General features: G+C 46.6%; 1 protein-coding gene across 1 annotated transcript; it reads right to left on the reverse strand.

The window, feature by feature from the left end:
* Window positions 1-8,162: 8,162 nt before the first annotated feature.
* On the reverse strand, window positions 8,163-20,278 carry LOC122373821 (androgen-dependent TFPI-regulating protein-like). The gene is made up of 6 exons (XM_043352190.1): window positions 20,273-20,278; window positions 15,185-15,387; window positions 14,694-14,831; window positions 12,948-13,165; window positions 9,938-10,089; window positions 8,163-9,359 (listed from the first exon to the last, which is right to left on the reverse strand). Exons 2-6 carry the CDS (start codon window positions 15,359-15,361, stop codon window positions 9,301-9,303), a joined length of 744 nt encoding a protein of 247 aa, XP_043208125.1. The 5' UTR covers window positions 15,362-15,387; window positions 20,273-20,278; the 3' UTR covers window positions 8,163-9,300.
* Window positions 20,279-20,600: the final 322 nt, after the last annotated feature.

Raw genomic sequence — 20,600 nt, forward strand, 5'->3', positions numbered from 1 at the left:
CTCAATTAACTACAGGGCATATTTTAACAAATTTTTACTGCGTCCCCAAGTTGAGCAGAGGGCACTGCTACGACTAAGGGCACAGGGCAAGGAACAGAGTAGGGCACTGAGGAAGGCAGAAAGTAGGACACGGCAGGCTGCAAGGCATGGCACAGGACATTTTAGAGGGAAGGCCGGGTACAGGTCAGGGCAGACAGCAGGGCACAGGTCGGGGAACCGGACAGGGCAGGGACGCAGTGGGTCAAATTAGCCGGGGCTACGTCCCAAGACGAGGGGGATGCGTCCCAAAATGGGACGCAGTAAGTGCCTTAAAATATGCCCTGATTAACTATTGTGGTTGATTTTGGAAAGGTTGATTTTGAGTTCGATTTACTCAGGGTGTCTGAATGGGAAAATACTAAAAGCGTTTTTTATCATAAACTAGTTAAGTTTTGTGGTTAGTTAAGTGCCTGGTGCCCAATTCAGCTTTATTTAGATTAAATGTCCCAGTGTTTATCGGCATTCACATTGAATGTGTTCACTTGAAGCAGCCGGGTAAATTAACCCGCGCCGGGCCGGTGCTCTGAGATTACGCGCCGGGCCGGGGGGGGGGGAGGTGTCCGAACACCCCCCCGGCCTCTAACTCGGCTTCTGGGCCACGTAGCGACACGCGGTAAGCGACAATCGAAAGACCGTCCAAAATAAAGACGAAAACACTCCTGTCATTTTTTGGGTCAGGTCAAAGGTCAGGTCACCAGAGGTCACCAAAGGTAAAATGTTGACTATTTCAACATTTTGGAAACTGCCAACGGCTATCTCGGGAACCGATAGAGCTACAGTGCCGCGGAAAAGCGCATTCGATAGCCCTTTTACAGAGACACTTATGAATAATGTTCTCAGATTTGACCTCAGGTCAACGGTTTAGCCTCCAGAGGGCAAAAACTCCAAAAATAGCCGTTTTTACGAAAAACGTTTTTTCGGCAATAACTTTTGACTCAAAAGAGCCATGACATTACTTTTGCCACCATCGTGTTCCTCTCGTCGAGACGCGTCGAATGAACTATAATTTGACCTTGAAAAGTCAACTTGAAAATTTGACCTCAGGTCAAGGTCATGACCCGACCGGAAAAGGTCATGTTGCATATCAGTCGATCCGCAACGTCGAGCCGAACACATCTAAGGCGTTTTCAGCGCTCTAGCACGTCTCTATCAGAAGTTATTAACGAAAAACTGTTAGATTCTGTTCGTGACCTGAGATGACATCGGGGACATAACGAGGGGTCACATTTGCCATTTTACGGCTCAGTGTGTCAATTTTACCTACATCTCGATGTTTGAGAGTGTCTAGAATAGCGTTCGTGCAAAGCAGACGCTTTTCAATTTTCTCACATTGACTTATAATGGAGAGGTCACAAAATTGACCTGACCTTAGGTCACCGATATCAAAATTCCGAGATCAACATTTTAAAGATAATGTTGCTCTTATCAATCGCTGAAAGTTTTATTAAGACAATCGATCAATCGGTTTAGCTATGACGAGCATTCTTATTTTTCTGAGGTGAGGTCACTTGGCGTGACCTGGTGACCTGACCTAAGGTGACCTGGGTCTGAAATTTTCATAACATGTGCGGAAAAGATGCACGAACAGTTTTTGAGATATCTGCGAAAAACCGCAGGGAGGGGGTGTTCCCTCCGGCCCGGCCCGGCGCGGCCGGGCCGGGCCGCCCCCCGGCCCGGCGCGGGTTAATTGATTAAATTGATTCATTGATCGAAAACGCTCTCGGATGTAGGAACAACACTTTTTGGCTGGTTTAACGATTTTCTCAATGTGGAATGACCTTGCCTCATTTACCAGCAATCACAGTGACATGCGCGTAATGCGTATAGGAATTAGGAACAGTAAGTATTATCAAGAGCATAGGACCTTCAAGAGCAATCGTTCATTTGGCGAGCAGTTCCTTTTTATTGGTGTGAGGTCACAAAGTCGGTTTGACGTGGCATTGGGCTGGGATCACATAAGGTGACCTTCACTGGGTGCGACGTTCAACGGTGGCTCTACCTTGGCGCCTCTACCTGCGGCCGCTTTTGGAATAATCGATAAAAAACTAGAAAGGGGGGGGGGGGGTGTAATAAGGCAGAGAGGTGGGCACACTCTCCGGTGCTGAATAATGCCTTATATGCACACTGCGCAGTTCGTAGGAAAGTCATTTCATCCATAAAATAAATTTGAAATACCATTCGGAAGTTGATGGTGAGCTCATGCCAATGATGCAATTTTATTAATCGAAATCGTTCGATGGCCTTTTAACCCTCGCGGGCCCGGGGGGGGGCGTTTTTCACCCCCCCCCCCCTGGCGAATATTTGAAATAGCTCCCGCCTCCCGAACGCCTAGGGATAGGAAAGCGAAACTTTCAGTACCTTTTCTCCCATCAATTTGACATCTTCTGAAGTGAAAAATTTGGACCTAGCCCCCTTGATGACGTCACAAGGTCGATTTTTCTAGACCCCTGCACGGCAAACTTCGGCGTCACAGACGCGAACTTCAAATACCTAGCTGCTAAAAATAGAGTTTTAGAGATAAAGACAAATTAAGAGCACGGTTGTGTAGCGTTTGACCTAGAGAAAAATAGTAAAATAGTTTGGGTGACCTGAGGTCAGAGGTCAGGTCAACGACCCCGATATGTGGTTTTAGTTTTTCGCAAATAACTTCGACAAAAATGGTCCTAGAGCCACGGCAGTGGTACATACCATCGCATTTGCCTTGTCAAGCCGCGTCGAATGATATATATTTTGTTTGGAAAAGGTCAAATTTTATGTTGACCTCATGTGACCTCGAATGACCTTTGGTTGACCTTGACACATGAAAGGTCTTTTATGATGAATATGTACCCGCTGATCACGAATCTGGCATCTATTTTCCTCTAAGCCTCCATTTAGAGCTTCCAGATGGCAAAATTGTCTTATTTATTATTACTAACTTGAATCAGTGAAATAGCCTCTAGCAAGGATACTCTTCTGTGACCTTGACCTTTGAGCAGCCTTGTATCGTAAGATGAACCACAAATAGGGAACTGACTGATAAGCATCAAAACAATTCAAAACATTTTGGAAGTTAGCACGCAAGATGTACGAAAAAGTGCAACCTTTGAGGTCAATTTTGGGCGTGACCTTGACCTTGATCTTTGTTTTGAGCATATTTTCGGAATCCTCAGATTCTCTTCTTTCGTTTGACACCCAATTTCGCCGGTTTGATGCATCCCGCCGTCCTCTAGAAGGCTTACTTTGAGATCACTAGGGGAAGTTGGGGGAACGCCGAATACTTTTTTTCTGACGCCCGTAGCACGCAAGGTATACAACATAAGCTATTCTTGTTGGCGTCATTCGAGAGGCCAGTCTTTTGCCTTTCAAACATACCAGGCGCATTTGATGAATTCGCATACCGTTAAGCGCACAAACTAAAAATATCAAAGAAGTGACTTTTTCGGCGTTGCCCCGGACTGCGGGGAAAGCCGAAAATGGGAGAAATGATCTACGGGGAATGCCGACATTGATGTTTTGCCACTTTATCTCAAACTTTATCCAGAATTTATCAAAGCTGACACGCGTTTTAAGAGCTTGAGGACGCTTGGTGCACACTGGAAGTTATAATTGTGTGATATAATAAGAAAATGCCAGGTAAATAATTCCTTATAGGTAACAGGCCGTTGTGTCGGTTGAAAGTGTAATTTGTGTGACTAAAAATTCGCGTTGCTATTCTACAGCAGTAAAGGCCACGTAGCGTGCTTTAACGTGCGTAATTGCACGTTTTCGGCATTACCCCAGCCAGCCATACTTTCATTTGCAGGCCCATAACTTTTCAACGTGTCGTATAAATTTCAAATAGGCAGCACACTTATGCAAAGACATACTGAAGATTACTTGACCGAATTGGCCAGACAAACGGTAGCATAATGAGTAAGAAATGCAGCTTCAAAGGCGCATGTAGTACAAGGAACGCGTACCTTGAAAACGCTCTTGGCGCCCTCACAGCCGAAGCATTCCGAATGACGACTCGTAACAAACATGCGATAATTGTAGTCACTTAAGCTTCAGAGCATCACTGACAAGTGGCATCCATGTCTTACGGTTTTCGAAATATCTCGAATTTCGGCTTTGCCCTAACTCCGGCATTGCCCCAACTTCCCCTACACATGTGCCGGTTTTTGCCTTTGACCTTGACCTCTGACCTTGAAAATTGACCTGAGGTCAAAAAATTTAAGTGCGTTAGAATCGTCTCGTAAGGACCTTTCGTTTGGTATCGCTTTTGTTTCCGTATCTCCCTTATTTACGGAGTTAGTCAGGGGGGGGGGGGGGGCGAAAAAACGCCTCCCCCGGGCTGCGGTGGTTGGAATAACCCTCCCGGGCCCGGCCGAGTTAAAAAATCTGTTTTTGTACAAGAGTTATCCTGGATATTCCTGAATTCGTAAGGCATATTTTTCGAGTTTCACTGAAAACTGAACGCCAAAAGACCACTAATTGACGAAAATATGCTTAAAGGGACCCTCCCACCTTCAAAAAAGTTTATGAATTGGCATGAAAGTGATGTCGCTCGGTTCAGAAAGAGCGAAAACGAATATCTACCAAATTTCACCGAAAAATATTCACCAGTTTTCAAGATATTAGGCTTTTACTTTTGTTTACTTTTTTGGGATCTCCGCTGTTTCTAGCGACTTTATTTTAGAAGTGCGGCGTTTGCGGCAGGTGTTGCGCGCAAATAGCATATACCACCGCGTGCTACAAAACGTTTTAGTCAAACATTTAAAAATCGTTAGATATTTGCGCTGACGTCACACATTCAGAGGGGTATTCCTAAGCATTAGCCCCTCTGAATCAAAATGCTGCAATTTTGAAATTCAATATTTCCGATTTAAGGCATTTCTCGATGTTGTGAGTGCCGAAACCGGTAATTGTGAGCCAGGGACCCCATTTTGGCTATCTCAACTCAAATCTAATGTTAAGGTGGGAGGGTCCCTTTAAATACTCATATACGTGATACGTCTTCCACAGCCGAATATTGAATATTGGCACATATACCACACAGCTCAGGCACACGATGAGTCACAGTCAGACCCCCAGAAGCGTGAAATGACCCTTATCAACTCGCCGGCCCGGCGCTCTCGGCCCGCCTGACCTGCCACGGACTGGACGTTTGGTTGTTGCCATTGCTTAGCCAGGCGTCACATTTGGAAGTTTAACGGTGCAAGTCGGAATTTGAGCTATTCAAATCTGGCACTTTGAACCATTTGTTATGTACTGGCACTTATGTACAGGTCTTGCGGGTTTTAGAGGTAGGTTTTGCACCTATAAAATTTAGTGTACTTCAGGCTATATTTTCGTCGTCTTAAGCTTTTTAATGTTGAAGATGAGATCGACTTGTTGGGTAACAAGCCGGCCATGATCGTGTAAAATGGCTTTATCGTAGATCGATTAGTTTCTGAGATATAACCGGAAATGTAAAAGTGCAAAACCTACCATTTAATCTCGCGAGAGCCGTACGTAAGGTCGAGGTCGGAATTTCCAAATACGCGTAGGTACGTAAGACTCCGCTCGCTTCGCTCGCTCCGTAATAAAGCTGGGATAAAGAGCGTTAGTCGCAAAATATTTTACGAAAAACTGCCACGTGCGTGTGCTGATGTGGCCTGTGCCCTGTGGGGTGCCCCTCACATTCACATGTTACCACTTACCAACCAATAATATCCTACTTTTTTAGTGGGTTAGGTATTCATAATACCTAAGACTTTTCAAGGTAGCATTCATTTTTTATTCTCATAGCTTCTGAAAGCACTGTAACTTATAAGTGTGAAATGTCATCACTGCGAACAGTTACGAGATAATACTGCTACACAGTATACCTACATTTATTTTCATTATCGCTTATCCCGCGCCCCGTAGGGCTACCGGCGGACCCTACCACCCGTAGGGGGGGGGGGGGCCGTTTCGGCCCCCCCTAAGATCTCGGAAAGTTACCGGCCGATTTTCAAAATTCAAACGGCGTTCGATAGCCCCACCCGGGAACTACCTTGTGACCAAATTTCATTGACCTAGGTCAAACCGATGACGTCACAGGTCAGGTCAAAGGTCAGATTTTCACCGTTCACAGGCAATTCAAGAAATGTGCTGTGAAAGCGAGTAAATTGGTAATTTATTGAAAACCATCGATGGTACATTGTTCGTCAAACACATACTTTGCTATCTGAGGTCACTGAGACCAGGTCAGGTCACAGCGAGGTCAGGTCACCGGGGGTCACAATATGAATGTGTCGTGTGATACATATTTTATGGTCCATTTTACATGACAAATGCGATTATGTGGGTTAGGCAGCCTTTGGGGCCAGCCTAGGTCACGTTTTTGTGAAGGTCAGGTCAAGGTCAGGTCAAATTAGGTCAAATTTCAAAGTTGATATTTTTGCATAAAATGGGTATCGATTCGATGCAGCTCGTCACGGGGAGTCTAATGGTGGTCTTCGTTTTGCTCTACGAGTTCTAGAATTGCCAAAAATTGAGTTTGAAAATTTGACGTCATCATTTTTGAACAGTTTTTTCGCTATAACTTGGCCAAAAAACAAGGTATCGATCTGAAATTTGGTATGTAGATAGAAGACGGTAGGCACTATTACATATATTCCGGTTTTTTCGAAACTCAAAAACTTTTTGGATTTTTTGGCGAATATATAAAAAAAAATGCTTTTTTGATTTTTGGGGGTCAAAACTCAAAAATTTCAAAAATTCGAGATAGCAGTTTTGTAGCCCTCTCAATTCTACACCTTTTATGTCTTGATCATTTTTCTGTATCTTCAAAGCTGTAGTCCTGACAGGTCTTCTCGCGAAGGTCTTTTTTCGGTCGAAAATGACAGAACATGACGTCACTCTGACGTCATTTGTTGCCAACCTATCATAGCCTCTGGAAAAATTTTTGGTCACAATGTGTAAAATTGATGCCCGGAGGGGTCCTGAAAGTTTGGTGGCGATATCTAGAGCCGTTTAGGAGATATCGACCGAAAATGACAGGGGGGGGGCCGTTTCGGCCCCCCCCCTACGGGGCGCGGGTTATGCATGACGTCCCTTCCGACTGGAACGTGGGTTTAATTGTGTACATTTCAAATACATGGAAACGGCTGCACATACATTTATTTATTCGGCAGTGGCACATATACCTAAACCGCGTTGCTGGTGCCATTGACTGCCATCTAAGCTCTGACAAAACATCAATCATCAATGTATGTATGGTCGGGTCGAGCTTACGACGGTCACTTACCACACGAACACATAAATTGATAAGCTTTGTATGCGCTGGAGTTAAAATGCACCATGTGAATACCCCATTTTAACAGTAGGTACGATCTTAAACTCATACGATCGTTTGGTGTGCGATCATTTACCTTGACGATCTTTTGCGAATGCGATCTTTTGTCCATACGAACATTATTCTGCACGATCCTTATCCCATACGATCTTTTGACTTGCGATCGTTTTCGCTGACGATCTTTTGTGCTTACGAGCTTTTGTCCATACGATCTTTATCCCATACGACTTTTTGGCAAACGATCAATTTCCTTGACGATCTTTAGCGAATACGATCTTTTGTCCATACGAGCATTATGTCGCCATACGATCTCCTGCTTTACGGTATTTTGTCCGGTTACCGACATAATTGAGCATGGGCGCTAGGTGGCGCCAGGCATCTCACCCAGCTGCGTAGGTGGCGCCAGATCTGCACAACTCTGACACGCCTCTCGGTATTTGCGACGGGAGCCATCTTTTGCGCAATTATCCCAAGGTGACAGACAACGTTCGAGACTGATGGTGGTTATGCATGTGCTGGTGCCTTCTGTTGTTCTATCAATTCCGTGGAGACATGCAGAGTATAGCAGCTCTGCCAGCTGGCCACCAGCTACATCATCGGGAAATCGGCTGGCGACTGCGCAGACAGTCCGATTTTGGCTGGTGACGGGGGCGGGTCAACTCCAGCGTAACTCGCATTGGACACCCAGTGTCACAGACCGGGCCTCCTCAGGTATCACCAGGACATAGTCAGTGGTGGCCGGATTCCTCAGAGGGGTGGCACCAGGCCAGCCAGTTAGGGCGAGCACCAAACGACCTCACCGAGTCCGGCCTGGGCGCTGGCTAGAGCGCCAACACACGGAGAGGGTGGATGGCTGTTTATTGCTGTATTGTCCTTGCATAGAGTGGTCGGGAGACCGGTGGCACGGGCCGTCCGCCGGGTGGAAGACAAACACTTCCGCGGCCCAGACGGCCGGGCCGGGCCGGTCGGCGGTACGGGGCTGTAGGAGACGGACCTGCCCCGGCCGCTCCGGCCAGCCGGCCTGGCGGGCCGATGGTCGACAGCCTACGGTCGGTGCCACAGCGCGGTACACGGTGTACACACGCGGTACATGGTGTACACACGCGGTACACGGTGTACACACGCGGTACATGGTGTACACACGCGGTACATGGTGTACAGCGCGGTACCCGCTACACAGCGCGGTACACGCCGCACAGCGCGGTACCCGCTACACAGCGCGGTACACGCCGCACAAACACCGGGCAGTGTGCAATAGACAGACAGTGCCGACACGCCGCCGCTAATCTGTACGGTTATCTGGACGAGTCGTTTGCCGTTCGACGAGCAGCACCTGGTCGTAATACACAGACACCACGCGCAGTAAGAGGGATACCACACTGGAGTTGATAACGTCCGAGACTGATGCGGCACCGGTAAAACTGGGGCTACCCTCGGCCCCGGCAGTCCCGGCCTAAAGGCAGTGAGAGGTGCAGCTGCCCCAGGCAGCACAGAGTATTGGCGGCGCCCCAGCAAACCACATATGGACCCGGGTGAGCTGGCTCGCACAGTTGAGCAATTAAACCTGACTCATTGCATTGAATGGTAGTTGAACGGTAGTTGACACTCGTGGTCGCTCGACGCGACCTCGCACGGGAATGGGGCAAATCACGGGGAATCTATCGTCACCTGATCTAATAAAAAGCAGTATGAACTGTTATTGCTTATGGACGCCATGCTTTATACTGACTTCGTCTTCATGCTTCATAATAATAGTCCTACATTAAACTACCGATATCACGTCCCATCAGTGCGAACAATCTACCATAGAATCTGAAGCACGGCTGATATCAATCACCATGTAAATAATCACTACAACAGAACGAGTAAACAATCGCATCCTGTCTTCTACACGCACAGTAACATGAGCAGCTGAGGTGCAGAGACACAGCGGTCCCCTGGACCTCTGGACTGGTGCGACGGGCGGCCGGCCGGCAGCGCTAGCGGTGCTTCTTGGCTCGCCGCTGGTCGGCGGCGGCCGCGTCCGCCTTCTGCTTCCCTGTAACACGGAACGGAACTGGTGAGGAGACCGAGCGGCAGGACTGAGGACAGGGAACACACCGGTGGAAACTGCTGCAGCAACTACTGCGGCAGGGTCCCGGACAGGCAACACACCGGTGGAAACTGCTGCAGCAACTAAAACAGCAGGGTCCCGGACAGGCAACACACCGGTGGAGACTGCTGCTGCAACTAGTACAGCAGCACCGAGCTCAGTCGACTCAAATAGCACGCGAAAATAATACCATCAGTTTTCACATAAATGCCCCGTTAAAATCAAAACTCAAAGGAATCATTACGCCAGCTCAACGAGGCCTGGCTGGACGTGCGACTAACATACAATCTTGTACGATTGCATGTTACCCTTCTCTACACCGGCCCTAAGCCGACGATGAATGGTGGCCCACCAACTGATAGGAACTCCCTTAAACACCGCACCACTAATTAAGTGCCTCTAATTCTAACATACCCACGCGGTATTACAGCACCCGTCGCCCCACCCCTCACCCCAGACGAGGGGGTCTCATAACTATAGCTATACCCACGTGGTATTACAGCGCTCGTCGCTCAGTCTCTCACCCCAGACGATGTGGTCCAGCTTCTTGCCGAGGAGGTAGAGGCCGATGGCGAAGGCGAGGTTGGCAGCCATGAAGGCGATCCTCAGAGGCCACGAGAGCACCTTCATCACGCCGTACACCCACAGTTCGGCCACCAGAGCTAGGTACATGGTCCTGTAACAGACCAGCTACAGATTCAGCGCGACGAACACAAACACCGCACAGGTTCGACCGGGCGCCGCGCCGGTGGACAGCAACAAATGCAAATCATCAATGTACAACGTTACCTACCACAACAATATCTGAGCCCATTGGATGCCTTAACCTTCGCCCCAGTGGGGGGGGGGGGGGGGCATATGTTACCACCCTGTCACGTTTTTTTTCTCGTATAAATAAAAAACCGCGGCGCGTAGCGCCGCGCAGTTTGGGGTAGCTTTTGGTACATCAATTTTGGACAATGTGTGAAATTTTTGACCCCAGGTCATGTCAGGTCAGGTCACCAGGTCAAGTTAACTGACCAAGCCTTAAAAAGTTTGCAATCATGTCCAGCCTGCAGTGTTTGTCAGAGAGGTTTTAAACTTGGTGGATTACATGATGTTATGGGTGTCTACAATTTGTATATCTCGGATTTTTTATATGCGTGACCTAAGGTCAGGTCAGTGGCGTGACCTTTCCATTTTAAGTCAATGGAGAAAAACGAAAATGCCTCGAGATCCGTGTGTACGCATAGGAACAGTCCAAATATTTCAGGATAACAATGATTTGGACCACCCGTGACGACCAAGGTGTCTTTTTTTTTGCTGATAGCCTCTTGAAAGGTCATCCGAGGTCATTTGAGGCTACAGTTTTTTTGCCAATAACTCTCGACTGGAAAAAGATAGAACGCTGGTGTTGGCCTCATTGTGTTGGTCTTGCCGAGACGCATCGACTGATATGCAACATGACCTTTTCCGGTCAGTCATGACCTTGACCTGAGGTCAAATTTTGAAGTTGACCTTTCAAGGTCAAATTATAGTTCATTCGACGCGTCTCGGCGAGAGGAACACGATTCTGGCATTAGAAATCACCTAGCTTTTTTTTAGTCAAAAGTTATTGTCGAAAAACACTTCTTAAAAACAGCTATTTTTGGAGTTTTTGCCCTCTGGAGGCTAAACCGTTGACCTGAGGTCATTTTTGATGATACTGATAGCCTTATCAAAAGAAGAGTTCAAAAGCTATCGATTGCTTTTCCCAGCGTTTTTCTAGCTATCATAGTTCCTGAGATAATGACATGTTTTCTGAAAAATACAATGACGATTCGCAAATTTTGACCTTTGATGACCTCTGGTGACCCTAATATTGCTCTAAGATGAAAAATGACCGAAATACTTTCAAACGTACGCATCAAGAGCTATCGACTGCTTTTTACCGCGTCTTTCTAGCCCTCTTAGTTTTTGAGTTAGAGGTGGGTGGTAACATATGCCCCCCCCCCCCCCACTAGGGCGAAGTTGGCTGAGACCGCCACTGGGGAGCGGGTTAAGTCAGGGCGGATGTGTTTCACATGAACTAGGCTACATGTGCATGGAAGGAGTGACACAAGAGACAGACCTGTGCTAATTATCAACCAAAAGCCAGGCGTATCCTGCTCGGTCCAATCGCAAAGACTTTACAACGAAATGATGAGCTGAATAACACATTTCATCAGTACTGTTGTCTGTTACTTTGCTTTATCATATGACCCCAAGCTTGGCTATCATTCAACAATGGAAAGTCGGAGACGCATACCTATCGAGATGAGGCATCATGTCAAGAGGAAAAAAAACAGAACCGTGAGTGAGCGGAACCGAAATAAGCGAGGCGGCGACGGTTTTATCAAGCGCGCCCTTTTTGTTGTTTTTGAGATAGGCTTTCGATGGCCGCTCCACCGAACCCCCTTCGCGCCACTGAGGACAGTGGCACGCTACAAAGGTCGCGAACAGGTTTAATGTTTACCGATTGACAAGACCTTGAACAGTCGATTCATCGGGGAGGTGAACATCAACACAAGGCGCGCCAACTTATGATCGAGGCAGAAACACCACACGTGGCATATCGTTCGCGAGCATCTTTGCCCCTTCTAACCAAACACTGAACGCGACTGTTTGGGTGATCGGCACATTTGGCGGAGTTTTTTTTTTCCCGCCAACCGCCCTGCCTAGTGACACGCGGCGCCCGGGGAGTCATCTCCCGCAGCTGGGCGATCGGCCCCTGTCACTGGGCGACCCTCGGCCCCACAGGCGCCAGTCAGCGGACCGAGTCATAAAAAGCGCTGCTGACGAGGCCTATCTACCGAGGCCACAGCAATGCTACTTTCCGGAGCGAGAGCCAGCGATCCGAGAAGCCTTAGCTAATCCAAGTACAAGCACATGCTCCGACAACAATTCCTGAACAGCTCCAGGGCCCAAGGAAATCATTGTTTATCTTGACCGAACAAAATGTAGATATGTAATTTTCTTTTCAATTTACTTTGCTTTATTTTACTTTACAACAGTCAAACAGAGTAACGGGACTGCAGTAGTCTGTCTGTGACCGGGCGGGAGACGGGGAGGGAGTCTGTAGACACTCAGCAGACTGCAGTAGTCTGTCTGTGACCAGGCGGGAGACGGGGGGGGGGGGAGGGAGTCTGAAGACACTCAGCAGACTGCAGTAGTCTGTCTGTGACCGGGCGGGAGACGGGGGGAGTCTGTAGACACTCGGCAGACTGCAGTAGTCTGTCTGTGACCGGGCGGGAGACGGGGAGGGAGTCTGTAGACACTCACCAGACTGCAGCAGTCTGTCTGTGACCGGGCGGGAGACACGGGGGGGAGTCTGTGGACAATCAGCAGACTGCAGTAGTCTGTTTGTGACCGGGCGGGAGACGGGGAGGGAGTCTGTAGACACTCAGCAGACTGCAGTAGGCTGTTTGTGACCGGGCGGGAGACGGGGAGGGAGTCTGTAGACACTCAGCAGACTGCAGAAGTCTGTCTGTGACCGGGCGGGAGACGGGGGGAGGGAGTCTGCAGACGGACACTCACCAGGCCAGGTAGGCACCCAGGAAGAGCACCAGCAGCGCGAGCGACACGTGGTGACTGCTGAAGTGGTGCGGCACCAGCACCAGCTCGAGCAGCGCCAGCACCACGGGCGCGGTGTGAACGCCGTGGTTCAGCGCCGACGGGTAGAAGAGGTCCATCACCTCCGGGAACACCAGCTCCCGGCTGATGGCGTACATGCCCCAGAACAGGATACACACCACCTGCCGGCGCCGGCGGCGGCCCCGCTCAGTGCCGCTCAGGGAGGGGAAAATCATCCACGGGAACTCATTGTCAGCTGCATTGAAATCTTTGTCTCCGCAAATCTTAGGCCGCATTTCCTCGAAACCGGAAATATGTTTGAACGTAAATCAATCCAATTACTTATTCGACAGAGACATAAGACATTCGTCCGCCAATCACCGCAACCGGTATCACCTGGGCTAGGAAAGCCGGGAGGAGGGGGGGGGGGGGGAGAGAGTCTGCCGAGGGCTAGTCCAATGGACCATCCCCCAACGGCCAACACCTCACAGTGGGAAGTGTATGAGTCCAGTGGGATAAGAGTGCAGGCCTGGGATAGGACCATGTGAGGGAGTCTCAGAATCTCCCAGTGACATTCACACCATATGGGCCAAGTGTGGCAGTATGTTGGAAGATTCAGAGACAAAAGTCTGCATCTCGATGGAGATTTGCTTCTGAGAAATATACATAGGAGTGGACTCAACAAAAATTTGTAGACAAAGAAATGTCAATAAGCATAAATGTGCGAAAATCATCGTTACGAATAAATGCAATGGGTAACCATAATTTAAAGAAATGTGGGACACAAACAAATTGTCAATGAGCAAAAACAAAGGATTAATATTTGCTGGCAAAAATGATGGGTCTGGCTACAAAACAGCTGGATGATGGATATTACCAGTGCTTTACGCGATGCCTAATTTTCGGACCTGCGATAACGATAAAATGATAAGAAAGGTTTGCGATAACGAAAAACGATAAAAATGTTAAAAAATTCTGACAGTGATAGCAATAAAACGATAACGATAGCAAATTGTTTTTTAACAGCGATAACAGAACGATAAACGATAAGACGATAACGATAATTGTTTTTTAACAGCGATAACAAAAGCGATAAGAAATACAGCTTAAATAAGTGTAGGTACTTTAAGTGTACAAAGACGGAAACCTGAGCCAAGTTGGCGTAGTTTTTTATGCTGAGTTTGACTTTCTGGAGCAAGTTCATTTATATAATTGTTCACTTCCCCAGATATACGGGAGTGGACCCCCCCCCCGTGTGACTGACCTCTGCCTGGTCCGCCGCGCAAATCTATACCACCCGTCGGCCGTCTGACAGATCTGTACACTTAGCAGATGGCAACAGGTTGCGCACACATACTGTCGCGCGGCATACACTGTCGATCGTCTTTCATTTTTCCATCATCCCGTTTTACATTTTATCGTTTACCGCTCATAATTTTTGTAACTTACGATAAGTGGATGAGCGATAATTTTGAGAATTTAGCGATAAAAGTTAACGATACCGATTTACTTAACAGCATATTCAATAATTATCGTTTATCGCTCATCCTATCGCATGCGGAAACCATTGGATATTACATAGGTAAATAAGTTACTATCAATTATACAAATAATGAGACTAAAGAGAGCCTTAAGAAGCATTAAGCATTCTCTTACTGTTCATAACTCCACTAAAGAAGTACTGGTAACCACCTATCACTATTCACTGACCATGGCAATAGGCAAGGAGAGCGCAGTGAAGAACACATCCCTGAGCCTCTGCAGCCGAGAGGTGGCACTATACACCACAGTGCTGGTACCAAACACATCATTGATGGCTGCAAGGATGTTGTACACCAGCTGCACTGTCTGAAACAAAAATACATTTATATGCCACAAAACACTGCTTATCACATGATTGATGATTTATCACATGATTTATCAGTCTCTGGCCCCTGGTTAATGAGAATCTGCAGTATGCAGCTTATTTGCATTTAAGAAAGATTTTAAGAAAGGACAGCTAAAAGACAGCAAAATAACGAAAAACAGCATATTAAAGTAACATAATTGCAACCAAATAAACTATTCCAACAACAGTTTCTTTATAAGTCATACTTAGTCCTAATATACTAGATAGGTACTCTATGCTTGATCAAATGTCAACATTTACAACAAGCTCATTCAATAGGTACATTCTAATTTCATCCAGCCCCACTTCTTACCAGTCCCCAAACAGTGAGGAATTTCCATCGTCCTCCCCATTGCGGCCGCACACTGAAAAGCTCCTTTATGACTGGATGATCTTGCACCAGCTTGGCATTCTCCAGCAGGTGATATGTTTCATAATAGGTGCAGCCTCCAAATACGGCAATGCCGACCAAGTGAAGCAGGAGGCCCATAATTATCTGTTTTATCTTGAAAGTGGCTGTGAAATGGAAGTCTGGGAGGGTCATACTGAGATCCACAAACATATCGTAAGGTTTTTGAAAACAAAACATCTGCAGGGCAGTGGAGTCAGACTAGAGTCAGAGTGGAAACACAGTCCCACCTCACCATCTAACCCCAATTCAAATTCCTAAACTGAAACGCAAATAAAATAGGGCACACCTCACATGCTAGGCATCAGCATTGAGCAAGACAAATATATTTCCTTGCCTCTACTTCAGTTTGAGTTATGACCAAAATAACATGTACGACCCCCGGGGATCAACCAAGGCTATAGAACTCCAGGTAAGGACACCAGCCGTTTGACCTTGAACGCCGCCGGCCGGCCGATGACGTCATTGGAGGCAAGCCGGCTCGGCGGACACACAAGGCGAATGCATAACGGAGGGGCGTTGGAACGTTGCGGGAGCCGGGGAGATATTTTAATGTGGTTGTATACCACCATTGTTATGCTTATTGATCTACAGACTGCATTCTTTTAAACCTTGATGCACTCTAGGCCTGGATGGTTCGTACATTCGTGGAACGATCACCCCGTCCGAAGTCCGTGGTCGAAGCTGTCATAGTATTAAAGACACTAAGACGGGTGCAATAACGGCGATCCGATCCCGTCTCTGGCGAATCTAGAGGGGTCGTAAGGACCCAGGCCGAATCTGACCGTCTATTTTTAGGGAAACGGGGTGGGTGAATTGACAACCGATGGCTTAAGAGATAATGAGAAGAGATCCCGTCGTCGATTGTTGTTTGACAGACAACACATGTTGTACTGGACGTATGACCATCAGAGGTAATGCCTGAACGTAGGCAAGCATAATTGTTCTGTCATACTGTTTAGGAATATAAAATGGTAATGGAGATTATTGAGGATATGATCTCTACATTACAGGAATTCGCTAATTACTACGGCCCATAGGGGCACCGCCGGAGCTGTTGTTTTGCCATCGGTCCCAGGCAACTCCAGGGAGCTGCAGTACCCGGCGGCCAAAGCGGCCCACCTCGTCGACTCGCAGGTCCTGTGGGATTCCGTGATGCTTTAGTGCTTCACCCACAGAAGCACGGGCATAGCAGTAGGATGTGGGGCTAGGTGTCTGTCCACCTCTTCATTGAAAGAACAACGTATACAGCGCCTGGTCCCGCCGAAGCTCGGTATCGACCGTGACTTATTCACAACTGGCGGATCCAGGAAGCGGTCTTGGACACTGCGGGGGCTTACCCCAAAAAGGTTTCTCGGAATTAATTAAAAAAAAACTCTGATTTCGATTCCTTGCGCACTGCTGTGCAGTGTGATTAACCAACATTTCCTCAGAAAAGTTGTGAAGTTTTCTTTGATTCTCGAAAAGCGATTTCGGGCGCTGCCAATGTGGGGGAAGACATTTGCCCCAAATGCCTTCCCCTGGATCCGCCAGTGGGTTGCCCCACTCCGAGCTTGACTAAAACCATTTTCAAACCCCACCAGAAACCGATGGTAAGGTGAATTTAAATCCAATAACTCATCTCTGTCTGCCCGCCTAAATATGTATACAACACATGGTACGGCACCCGGCCCTGTCTGAGCTATGAGCCGATCGCGATATTTTCGGCTTTCCCCAACCCAAGCTCGATTAGGAACGTTCTCCTTCCCCACCCGATTGCTGATGTCAATTCAAATTCAATACCTCATCTCTGTCGGCCCGACCATAACCCATTCATTGCACACCGTTCAGCGCCCCGCCCCGCCAGAAGTATCCTAGCGCGCTGAGCAGTTGCCTCCAGCCGCGTCATCGCGAGGCCCCGCGCGGCCCATAAATTAATACATTGCGCGAATAGCCGTGTCGCCCCCCTGGGCCCTGTTTCACCGCATATTTACGTCTGGACAACGAGTTGCGGGGAAAAGTGCTGATTGTGTTGCAGTTTTAGGAGCCGGTGATTAGGCTGGATTTTTGGGTTACTTTTTCGTTCCGATTCATGTATTTCATAGTGTTTGGCTTTTGAATATTTTAGTTCTTTCAAATAAATATTGCTTGCCTTACAACTTTTGTAAAAACGTTTCACTTTTTTTATAAGCCGACGTTCAGAGTCCTAAAAATACATCAGCACTACAATTATTGTAAACAAACAAATGGAGCACCACTTGGCTCTGTTCCAAGGCCATTTTTTAGCTTATCTGGTGGTTTTCTTGCTCTTGTACGTCGTTTTGTTGGATGTTTTGAATCCCTTAAGATTGACTTATATCATATTTAAGAAGCATGTTGACTGAAAACAATCTGAAGTATCCATGAGGCTGACAGAAGTCCTGACTACTGAGCAATATCAATATCAAGTTGAACAAGTTATGAAATTTTGGTTGATAAACGCAAGTTGATCGGGCTCATATATCAGCAAGAAAAAGTAAAATTAAAAGAGCTTATTGTCCAAAAACAAGCTAAAATTTTGCAGACCTTGGAGCAATACTGAAGTGCACGCTGAGCAGGATCATGCCAGAAAATGTTGACTGACGAGCACATATTGATGTATTGGTATGAATATTGAATGATAACTTACAACAGCAAGATAAATTAGTGCTAACTATCAAGTTAAAATCTAGAATGAATGGACTTGGGCAGTTTTACTATGTTTAGATGCTATGCAGATTGTAATGTGCATCAGATACTCGTGTCTGGCAAATGAAACATGCGATCATTCCATTGCTACTGGAGGAGAAAGCTTGGATCACTAAATCCACTTTATGTTGATTTTGATGTTAATCATCATCACTGTATTTTTTTGAAAAAAGGATTGTAGTAAAATTGTCAATGTGACAATCCATGCAACGATGTGATCATATTATGTGTTTATAGTCATTCGTGATAGTCATTATTGGTCCAATATACAATGGCAAAGCTCTCAGTCTCAGCGTTTCTTCCTGTGGATGGCCAGCAGTGACTCAGAGCTTAGAAGTATTAGTTTTCTTCACAGGGCTGGGATAAAAAGTACTGAGGGTAATCTTCCACCAAGGAACTCTACTTTGACATGGTATGAGATGTAGGCACAAGTAGGTAGGTGCTCAGTTCCTATAGTCAGTAGTTGTGTATGTTTAGTCGGGCTAGCTTAGATCAGATTGTTAGTTTTTTAATTTGCCAAATGTCCATAAAAATGTGACCTGAGCAATGAGCATACCTGAACCTGACAGCTGACCTAACCTCAATCATCACACATATTTGCAGCCTACCCAAGACCTGCATGGCAGTAGCACCCAGTTATAGGTAGGTACTCACCCTAACTCAATCTTACCTGCTAACCTTCAACTTGCCAAAAGTTAGCTCACATTGCCAAGCTGTGTCCAGGGAAACAGTCAACTGAGGAACTGGCTCATTGGGTGGCTGGTGTGAGTCTGTGCATTTAAAGTGTTTCTTCTCTGAAGCTGCTCTGCACTGCTGTACGTCATGTTAGATGTTCAGAAAATGTGGGAAATGATTACTAAGCTACTTTAGTGCTTTGTTAATGCTCGAGACATGAACAAGTACATATCCTGCAGGGTACAGCTATGAGTTAGGTGCTAGGTGAGTATGTTATGTGAATGTGCTGTTCCCTGTTTGACCGTAAGTATACAAACAAGCACAGGGTCACAGTTATATTCAATCTCCACATAAACATACAACAAAAACGGCCATATAGCCTAACTCCGAAGTCAGATAACTTAAGCCTTTGAAGGCACAACAGTGTTTTGATTAACAGGACAGGTTTACAATATATCCTCTGTCCTTGGGGGATCTTGCTGCCAAGTTGAGGTATGATGACTGAACTTCAGGACTGATCAACCTTTTCTTAGCCACTGCTTATATACGAAAAAGACCAAATGCTTGTTTGTTTTGATTTACAGGACATGTATACAATATATCCTCTGTCCTTGGGGGATCTTGCTGCCAAGTTGAGGTACGATGACTGAACTTCAGGATTGATCAACCTTTTCTTAGCCACTGCTTATAAACGACGAGAAAGACCAAATGCTTGTTTGTAAACTGCGTTGAAAATTTAATGATCCACCTTCAATTCTGACATGAGGGCACAAATGAAATAGTTCCCTCTCCTTTTGGAATACAAAAAGCAAAATATTTAATAAATTTTAGTGGATGGACAAGAGCAATTAGCATAGCTTTCCCTCAAGTTAACTTCTGGCACTGTTGATGAATTACACTGACTCTTATTCGCTTCATATTTTGTAACAAATGCGCTAAAACTGCAATATAACAGCACTATATGCTTCTTGACAAAATGCAATAGTATTAAAAATTTAGCCCTGATGGCATTCATTCTTGGTGGAAACGTAATTACAAAATATTTTGTAGTAACTATTAAATTCCGGCCGAAAACAGTGCTCGGTTAAAAAAAGAATCATTCCAATGACGGTCCATTCTAGCGGTCCTGAAATCGCCACTATTTCCGGCCTCTCCAACGCAACTCGTTGTCCAGACGTAAATATGCTGTTTCACCGGTGATAGCAGCACGCTGCTATCAAATTGCGCGAGCTGACGTAATGTGATGACGTCATACTGCTGACGTAAGGGGCAATTCTGGCGCACGATTGCCGCAATATTGTTTTACGTCATCAGCTAAATGTTCGAAGTTAATGTCCAAATTTTTCCTAAACCCAACTTCTTTTAAATACATCATATTGAAAAAATATATATCAAAAATATATATACTATCATGACTGCGTAAACTCTTACTTTTAGGCTCATACGTCACTTAATGCCGCCGCCAAGGTCGCGGCAATCGTGCGCCGGAACTACCCATTACGACAACAGTATGGCGTCACGACATGACGTCAGCTCGCGAAACGTGATAGCAGCTTGCTGCTATCACCGGTGAAACAGGGCCCTGGGATCAACCATTTGATGCGAGCTCACGTGAATGCAAGGACACGCCTAAGAGCTGGACTTTTTGATGACGTCTTTGGGTGACGTCATGTCGTGTGTGACGTTTCGTGAGCAGGTAAGGAAAAGTCACCACCGCTGGCGAACATTGGTGCGGTAAATGGCAAACACAAATGCTGCGCAGAAAAGACAAATGTGTAACTTCAAACAACGTCCGGCGAATCCTTGGGCGAATCCAAGGCTATATAAACCAGGTAGAACGTTCCCGACGAAAAAGTGGTGACAAGCGATAATTAGTAGCCGCGACCCTCACTTGTTCAAAACTATATCCGCAAGCAGCATTTACAGGCTAGCGGAAATC

The sequence above is a fragment of the Amphibalanus amphitrite genome, unplaced genomic scaffold (assembly GCF_019059575.1).
Source record: "Amphibalanus amphitrite isolate SeventyFive unplaced genomic scaffold, NRLGWU_Aamphi_draft 001557F_arrow, whole genome shotgun sequence".
Classification (NCBI taxonomy): Eukaryota; Metazoa; Arthropoda; class Thecostraca; order Balanomorpha; family Balanidae; genus Amphibalanus; species Amphibalanus amphitrite.

Excerpts from the sequence above, each read along its gene's own strand:
- LOC122373821 (XM_043352190.1), bottom strand. The coding sequence starts at position 15,361 with ATGGGCCTCCTGCTTCACTTGGTCGGCATTGCCGTATTTGGAGGCTGC. Across the intron at positions 14,832-15,184 it reads TCCTCACTGTTTGGGGACTG|ACAGTGCAGCTGGTGTACAA; the intron begins GTAAGAAGTGGG and ends TTTTTGTTTCAG. Across the intron at positions 13,166-14,693 it reads TCTCCTTGCCTATTGCCATG|GTGGTGTGTATCCTGTTCTG; the intron begins GTCAGTGAATAG and ends CGGCGCCGGCAG.